This window comes from Leopardus geoffroyi, chromosome B3 (assembly GCF_018350155.1).
Source record: "Leopardus geoffroyi isolate Oge1 chromosome B3, O.geoffroyi_Oge1_pat1.0, whole genome shotgun sequence".
NCBI classification, from domain to species: Eukaryota; Metazoa; Chordata; class Mammalia; order Carnivora; family Felidae; genus Leopardus; species Leopardus geoffroyi.
In genome coordinates, this window is record NC_059337.1 from 70,959,769 (window position 1) to 70,968,870 (window position 9,102).

The 9,102-nt window shown below is 33.4% G+C and overlaps 1 protein-coding gene across 1 annotated transcript; it reads right to left on the reverse strand.

Annotated features, from left to right (window-relative positions):
- Positions 1–3,131: 3,131 nt before the first annotated feature.
- LOC123582218 (olfactory receptor 4K2) lies at positions 3,132–4,091 on the reverse strand. Its single transcript, XM_045448471.1, has one exon. It carries the CDS (start codon positions 4,080–4,082, stop codon positions 3,132–3,134), a length of 951 nt encoding a protein of 316 aa, XP_045304427.1. The 5' UTR covers positions 4,083–4,091.
- Between the last annotated feature and the right edge of the window lie 5,011 nt (positions 4,092–9,102).

A 9,102-nucleotide genomic window follows, 5' to 3' on the forward strand; every position in this document is an offset into this window, starting at 1 on the left:
TGTTGAACATTTGTTATGTGCTTTATATAAATGAGTTCCTTTATTTTTCAAATAACTCTGCAGTGTAAGTGATATTATTATATCCTTTAACAGGTGTAGAAACAGGTTAAGTGTCTTGCCCAAGTTTACACTACTAACAAACAGTAGAACTGGCCGTTAGCACTGGTAAAAACATACCTGAGTCTAAGACGTTTACCCCTACACTCGGGGTGGATCCAGGTTCAATAGGGTCTAAAGTCTGTATAATCTAAGGGGACTTCTTTAAGAAAAAAAAAGAGTCAAAACTGTGAGTAAAAACTTGTTAGGGTCCATTCCAGGACCTTGGAGGAAACCCATACAAAGAAGAGGGTCTAAAATGGGCTTCAATATAACACTACATAGTATTCTGAAATTTTCCTCAAATATTTTTGGAAATGTACATTATGTACAGTTTTTATTGCCATTACATATATTCAATTCCATCACATACTACAATTTATATTTTATCATTTCATCCAAACCTAATTTTTAATTTTTTTATCTGCAATTGATTATTCTGCTTAATTTTGTAAGACAGCTTTTTAAATTTTTTGAAGGCTCATAAGTTTGTCATTGCCCAGCTTTCCAAACACCTAAAGAAAGAGTGAGTGCTTATCAAGGAAGTCTTCTTAATTAATATCTTAATAGTAATACTCTCTCAGTTGTGTTATTGGAAATTAAGACCACTTAAAGCCACCCTCGACCTGGTATGTTTATATGTTTATATTAGCTGGCTTCTGTTCATCTAGAATGCTTTGAAAGTATTTTTAGATTTGGACGCCCTAGTGGCAAATGGCACCATCTTTACTACTGCATAGGGAGCCTGTGTCCTGTCACTGTACTTACCCTTGTATAAAAGAGTGTCAGCAGCATGATGAGGAGACAAGGTGATAAAATAATCCACCTGTAGCTCCTAATTAAGATTTATGTAATACATAGAGCTAACTTGTACATTTATTCTTTACACTGAACCACAAGGGAAGGTAGTTGTAGTTGCCTTTATTTATGGAAGTCCTTCAGAGGCTGTGGTCCTTTTCATTCTCAGCTGCAGAATCTTACTATAATTCCAACTAATCAGTCTCATTATTGACTTGTTTTGCAGAGTTGTCTGCTGATCAGTTGTACCTTTAAGGGTTTTGGCAAATGTCCTTGAGTTTTATAATTCTCCACACAAGTACTGAAGATTGATGACATTCTTTTGAAAAGGCTCAACACTTTAATCTTGCAAAAACCATTTCATTACAAAATATACTCCCTATTCAAATAAATATATTATTTGAAAGAATTATTTGGGGCATTAACAAAATACCAGTTGGAAAATATCTACATAAATTAATTCCTTGATCCTGAACACATTTGCATATTTTCACACATAAGTGAAAGTTCACACACCACATGCACACACACCCTAAATTGGTCCATTTGTATTCCTATTTCAAATAGAATTATGCTATTATTTGGTGGATATAAACACATTTCAGATTAGTGTTAATACTATAGACATTTTTACCCAACAGTTTCAACCATTCCTAGGGTTTTAACACAATATCATACATTTTTAACTGTAAATTTGTTTCCCTGTTGGGAAGATCACTGGGTGTTACATGTAAGTGATGAATCATAGGATTCCACTCCTGAAACGAATATTACACTATATGTTAACTAACTTTAAATTTTTTTAAAAATGAAGAAAATAAACACACTCTGATGAAGAAAAAACACATTTCTGCTGGCATTTGGCTTAAAATTAACAGTTAGGAATATCCTTTTCTTCTCTCTCATCAGTGATAATTAGTGCATATGTAATTCTTGGTTATTATTTACTCAATAATGCCAGAGAAGAACAACTTGATATTTATCAAATACTGTGGTTGTAACAGATATTTTCTTGTACATAAAAGTTGGATAATATGCTGAACACTATAAATATCATTTACCCAGTTTCAAATAGCAATTAGTTCTTTCATGTGTGCCATAAATTTAAACAAGATGATTTGCAAAGCAAGGTACGCGGAATTCTTTCTTCTGGTTTTCAATTATTGCAATTCCAGTAACAACCAGCAGGTGGTAGAGATACCTTGTGTACCTTAAAGCTAATATTGAACCTATTTAACACTTAAAAAAAAACACGATTTGTATAAAGAAACATACTTATTACATTGACAGTGTATTACTAAGCACATATTTCTTATTTTTGCAACCATATATTAAAAGGAAAAAGTAATTTAACCAAACTGTAAACCAGTCCAGTACTTTAAAATGAAATCATAGGTTGTCCATAAACTGTTATTATAAACTGTATCTCTTTAATTCCAGTTTTAACTTCCCAGCCATTAAACTGACATAGTACCTGTATGAAACAAAATGTACTACTTTGAAACTCATTTGTAATATTTTCTAATTTGTGGAATACTTCAGCCTCTTTATTCATAATGTATTATCAGAAGTTATCATGGCTGTATATCTTTGCTTATTAGCTAAAAGTGAGTGGTGGAGACTCTTCTACTTATAGCATTTGCTTTGGACCTCATCAGCATTTGTGATGAAATACATATAGGGTTTTCTTCAATTAGAAGAGATTACAAATTGTTTTAAATGTTAAGTAGGAATGACCCAGGTATATATGGAAAAATCACTGCTTGTCAGAGGATAATCCTATAGCAGTATCGAGTTTCTAAGGCTTATAGAAATCTTACTAATTTGACATATTTTAGGGACAATCCTCTGAGTAACTCGGTAACGAGTTGTATATAAGTGTCATTATCTTCTAGTTCCCTTTTAACCTATATTTCCTCTTCTCATTTTTTGTTCATCATTTCCATTGAATAGATTGTTAATGTTGAATTTCCTAACTGGAGCAGGAACTCTTGGCATTTTTATAGATAGTCTTTTCTTCTGGAAGAAATTGTTTCTGTCAACTTGCTTTTGTGAAATATAACATGTATTTTAAACATATGACTAAGAGTAGTTTTAATATTTATGATTTGATTGCAATTTGATTTGATTACAATTTGATGTGAACTCCAGAAATAAGAGCCTAGTCATAATTCTGTGTACACAAAAACTGTGCCATGTAATGCCTGGGAAGTTAAAACTAGAACTAGAATATAAAATTAAAAATAATGCCAAGGAGTTGTCTTGTTAGGATTTAGAAGCCTATTTTTCAGTTTCCTCATGGCTGTCTTCACTTCTTGATTCCTTAAAGTATAAATTACTGGGTTCAGAATGGGAGTAAAGATGGTATAAAACACAGACAGGATCTTGTCTGTAAGAAAACTGCTTAGTGGCCACATATAGATGAAGATGCATGGCCCAAAGAACATGAATACAACAATGAAATGAGCTGTGCAGGTAGAAAGGGCCTTAGATGATCCTTTTGAAGAATGATGCTTGATAGTAACAAAGACAATAACATAAGAATTGAATAAAAGAATAAAGCAGGACAATGCAATTATGCCACTTGTTGAGATCATAAACAGGCCCAGAACATAAGTATCTACACAAGCTAGCTGGAACACCACAGGAAGGTCACAGAAAAAGCTGTCTACTTCATTGGGACCACAGAATGGTAATGTGAGAGCAAATATGACCTGGCTCATTGAATGCATGACTCCCACAACCCAGGAAGCCACCACAAGGGCAGCGCACACCCAGGGTCTTATGACTGAAGTGTAGCGGAGAGGCTTGCATATTGCAATATACCTATCAAGGGACATGGCCATAAGTAAAATTATCTCAGTACCAGTAAAAAGGTGTAGGAAAAATATCTGGGTGATACAACCATCAAAGGAGATGGTTTTGTGTCCAGTGAGGTAGTCTGCAATCATCTTAGGGGTGGTAAAGGAAGCAAGGGACATATCAATGATGGAAAGGTTGGTAAGTAGAAAATACATAGGAGAGTGTAGGTGAGAGTCAGCTATAACCGTGATGACTATGAGACTGTTACCAACCATTGTTGCCACATAAAACAATGAAAACACTATGAAGAAAAACAGCTGTAGTTCCCAGGAATTAGAGAGTCCAAGCAAAACAAATTCAGAAACAGACTTATTGGCCACATCCATTGTCCTGATTGATAGGTGGAAACCTGTATCAAAGGAAAAAAGAGACAGAAAATACAATTCTATTTAAACAAAAGCTCTAAGAATCCACTTTCAAAGATGTTGTTTCCTCTATGAAAACTTATCTTTGCTATTCTTTCCATCTTCATTTGTATGTTAGTTTGAAAGATAATTATAGGGTATTAGAGATTATAGTGAAATAAAGCTTAAGTCATAGATATTGAAAATAATATCTGTTATTTGGTACTATATAGCAATCAAATTGAGAATATGTCATTATAATGTATCTACTTAACTACATATTTGTCCATCTATTCATCCATATAATCCTAAGGATAATAGCTAACATTAAGGAAGCACCTGCTCTGGGATGGCTGTGTGTTATACACACGCACGTGCGTGCACACACACACAGAAGTCATTTAGAATTCATCACTAAGAATACCCTTACTGAAAGAATATATAAAATTTATATATTTATAAATATATATATATTGCATTATAGACAGGCTTCAGTGAACAGTTGCAGAATGCTTGTAAATTTCCAGAGAAGATTTTCAACATAATCACAGATATCAGTTGAACCCATCACAGAGAAAATTAGTTTTGCTGATCTTTATCGAATGGAAGAAGACTGCTTTATTATCAGGTTTACTACAGTATAGCCATACAGCCCAGAGAAAGGCATTTACCTTTTCTTCACAATTTCTTTTCTGTTAAAATATGAATCTGTTCCTCCTACAAGTATTTATAGTTCTATGACTTAAAAATGTACCTTTATCTCCTAAAGACTACTATATCACATCCTTTTTATGGGAAAGAGCTCCAAGATTAAGCTCTTTAAGCCCTCCCCTGTTGAATTGTCCTTTCATATATGCTAATATATGTAAACTATTTTATTGATCTCAGCTCCATGAAATCAGGGTTAGGGGATGGAAGTAGGAAGGGCAGAGATTTAAAATCTTTCAGTAGAAATAATTTTGTAAAACACTTAAACTTACCAGATCTACAGCAGAATCAGGGCTTGAGATTATTCAGTGTTAGGTAGGCTCTGACAGAGAGCATATAGGAGGTAATTTTATATATAAATAAATGACCTAGTTGATCATTAGTTGTTTAGCAGCTGTAGATAAAATAGATATTGTAGAAACTTGGGGCTTGACCAAGAAAACATCTTGCAATGGGATTCATTAAATAGCAAAGATGGTATTATTTGGCTCACAACAAGAATATATGTCAAAAGTCTTATGGGAATTTACAATGATTATTTTCATCTGGACCAGAGAGATTCATGGAATGGAAGTTAGAACAGCCATCATTTAAGAGTTAGCTAGAAATATCAAACCAGTGAGCTTTAATAAGCACCTCTGATTAAGCATGTTCTACAGGCAGTGGAGAATAAAACCCAAAAACATTCACCTCTGCTTCAAGTCATTTATTATTTCTTTGGGTATATTGAATACCTATAAATAAAAAATTAGTGAAAAAAATACAGTCAAATAAATCTAATGTTCACACAATTCTCAGAGATCATTAGTGAACTGAATTTTAGATAAAATTTATAGAATGTTTAATCAAGAAAGTGGTCTTGCAGGGGCAGGGAAATGATGCATTTTGCTATTTATATGGATTTGAATATTTTTCACTTCTTACTATTTTTTACTGTTTTGTGTCAAAAACACACAAGTATTCAGAGCAGTACTATTTACAACAGCCAAAAGTTTGATAAATGAATGAACAAAATGTGCTAGAGTGATGCAATGGATTATTATTTAGCTATAAAATGAAATGACGTATGAAGACTGATACAAATTACAGCATAGTTGAATCTTAAAAACATTTTAAGTGAAAATAGTTAGATATATCTACCTTTTAATGTGTGTGTGTGTGTGTGTGTGTGTGAAAGAACAAAATCACAGCAAAAGAGCTTAATTAAATGGAGATGAGTGATATGCCTGATAAAGATTTCAAAGCAATGGCCTTAAGTATATTCACTAGACTTGAGAAAAGTCAAGTGAGAATCAAAAATCACTTGAGACTCTCAGTGAAATCTTCAACAAAGAGAAAGAAAATATTAAAAACAATCAGATGAAATTCAATAACTCAAATTAAAAATACACTAAAAGGAATAACTAGTAAACAAGAGGAAGCAGAGGAATGAATCAGTGAGCTGGTAGATAGAGTAATGGAAAGCACCCAAGCACAACAGCAAAAGGAAAAAGAACAATAAAAAAAAATGAAAATATGTCAGAGGAACTCAGCAATGTCATTCACATTATAGGGATCCTAAAAGGAGAAGAGAGAGAAAAAGGGCAGAAAATTTATTTCAAGAAATAATAGCTGAAAACTTCCCTTATATATGGAAGAAAGCAAACATCCAAATCCAGGAGGCATAAAGAGCCGCCTAAAAAATCAACCCAAGGAGGTCCACACCAAGAAACATAATAAGTAAAATGGCAAGAAGTAGTGATAAAGAGAGAATCTTAAAAGCAACAAGAGGGGAGGGGGGAAAAAAAAAAAGCAGTTACATACAAGGGAAACTCCATAAGGCTATCAACTGATTTTTCAGCAGGAATTTTTCAAAGTGCTGAAAGGTAAAACATACAGCCAAGAATACTCTATCCAGTAGGCTATCATTCAGAATAGAAGGAGAGACAAAGGGTTTTCTAGGCAAATAAAAGTTAAAGGAATTCATGACCACTAAACCAGCCCTACAAGAAATGTCAAAAGGGACCTTTTGAGTGGAAAGACCATAAGTAAGAGTAAGCAAAGCGGGAAGCACAAAAGCAGAAAAAATATATCTGTAAAAATAAGTCAATAAGGGACTCACAAAATGAAAGAATGTAAAGGACACCATATACCTAAAATGTGGCAGGCGGGAGGGAGAGAAGTAAGAATGGATACAAACTTAAGTGACCATCAATTTAATATAGATGGCCCTATGCAGAAGATGTTATATATAAAATTGATGCTAATTACAAATCCAAAACTAGTAATAGATATGCAAAAAATAGAAAGAAAGGAATCCAAGTCTATGACTAAAGAAAGCCAAGTTTTAGTGAGAGAAGAGAACAAGGGGATAACGTAAGAGAAGAACTATAAAAACAACCATAAAACAAGTAACAAAATAACTATAAATACATACCTATCAATAATTACTTTAAATGTAAACGGCCTCAGTGCTCCAGTCAAAAGAAAGAGGGTGATGAAATGGATTAAAAAAATCCATATACTGCCTACAGAGGTTCATTTCAGAACTAAAGACACATGCAGATTGAAAAGGAAGTTGAAGTAGCCATACTTATATCAAACAAAATAGACTTTAAAACAAGAAACAAAGATAAGAGACAAAGAAGGACACTATATAATCATTAAGAGGACAATACAAGAAGATGTAACAGTTGTAAATATTTATACATCCAAAATTAAATCACCCAAATACATAAAATAGTTAATAAAGATAAAGAAACTAATTGATAGTAATACAATAATAGTTGAGGACTGCAACATCCCACTTATATCAATGAACAGATGACCCAAACAGAAAATCAACAAGGAAACAGTAGCTTTGAATGACACATTGGACTAGATGGATTTAACAGATATATTCAGAATATCCCATCCTAAAGCAGCAGAATACACATTCTTTTCAAGGGCACACAGAATATTATCCAGAATAGATCACAAAACAAGTCTACAAAACAAGTCTCAATGAATTCACAAAGACTGAAGTTATATCATGCATTTTTTTTTTTACCATGAATCTTTCTGACCACTAGCTATGAAACTAGAAATCAACAAGACAAAATCTGGAAAGACCACAAATACATGAAGGTTAAATAACATGCTACTAAACAATGAATGGGTCACCCAAGAAATCATAGAAGAACTCAAAAAACATATGGAAACAAATGAGAATGAAAACACATTGGTCCAAAACTTTGGGATACAGCAAAAGCAGTTCTAAGAGGGAAGTTTATAGTAATATAGGCCAACCACAAGAAGCAAGAAAAATCTCAAATAAACAACCTAACCTGATACGTAAAGGAGCTGGAAGAATAGCAAACAAGACCTAAAACCAGCAGAAGGAAGGAAATAATAAAGATTAGGGCAGAAATAAATGATACAGAAACTTAGAATAGATCAATGAAACCAAGAGCTGTTTCTTTGAAAAAATAATAAAATTGATAAAGTTCTAGTGCGACTTATCAAGAAAAAAAAAGGATAAAGGACTCAAACACAATCACAAATGACAGAGGAGAAATAACCAACATCACAGAAGTACAAACAGCTGTAAGAGAATATTATAAAAAAACTATTTTCCAACAAATTAGACAACACAGAAGAAAGGGAAAAATTCCTGTAAATATATAAACTCCCAAAATTGAATCAGGATGTAATAAAAAGTTTGAACAGACCAATTACCACTAAATCAAAATTAAAAAAACTTAGAATGAATAAAAGTCCAGGACGAGATGGCTTCACAGGCAAATTGTACCAAACATTTAAAGAAGAGTTAGTACCTATTCTTCCCAAACTATTCCAAAACATAGAAGAGGGAGGAAACTTCCAAATTCATTCTATGAGGCCAGTATCACCCTGATACCAAAACCAGATAAAGACACTGCAAAAATAACTACAGGCCAATGTCTCTGATGAACATAGATGCAAAAATCTTCAACAAAATATTACCAAACTGGGGCATCTGGGTGGCTGAATCGGTTAAGCATCCAACTCTTGATTTCAGCTCAAGTCATGATCTCACAGTTTGTGAGATTGAGCCCTAGGTCAGGCTCTGTGCTGACAGCGCAGAGCCTGCTTGGGATTTTCTCTCTCCCTCTCTCTCTCTGCCCCTCCCCCACTCACTCTCTCTCAAAATAAATAAAATATATATATTAGCAAACCAAATCCAACAATACATTAAGAAAACCATTCACCCCAATCAAGTTGCATTAATTCCCAGGATGCAAGCATGGTTCAATATTTGCAAATCAATCATCATGATACTTCACATCAATAAAGG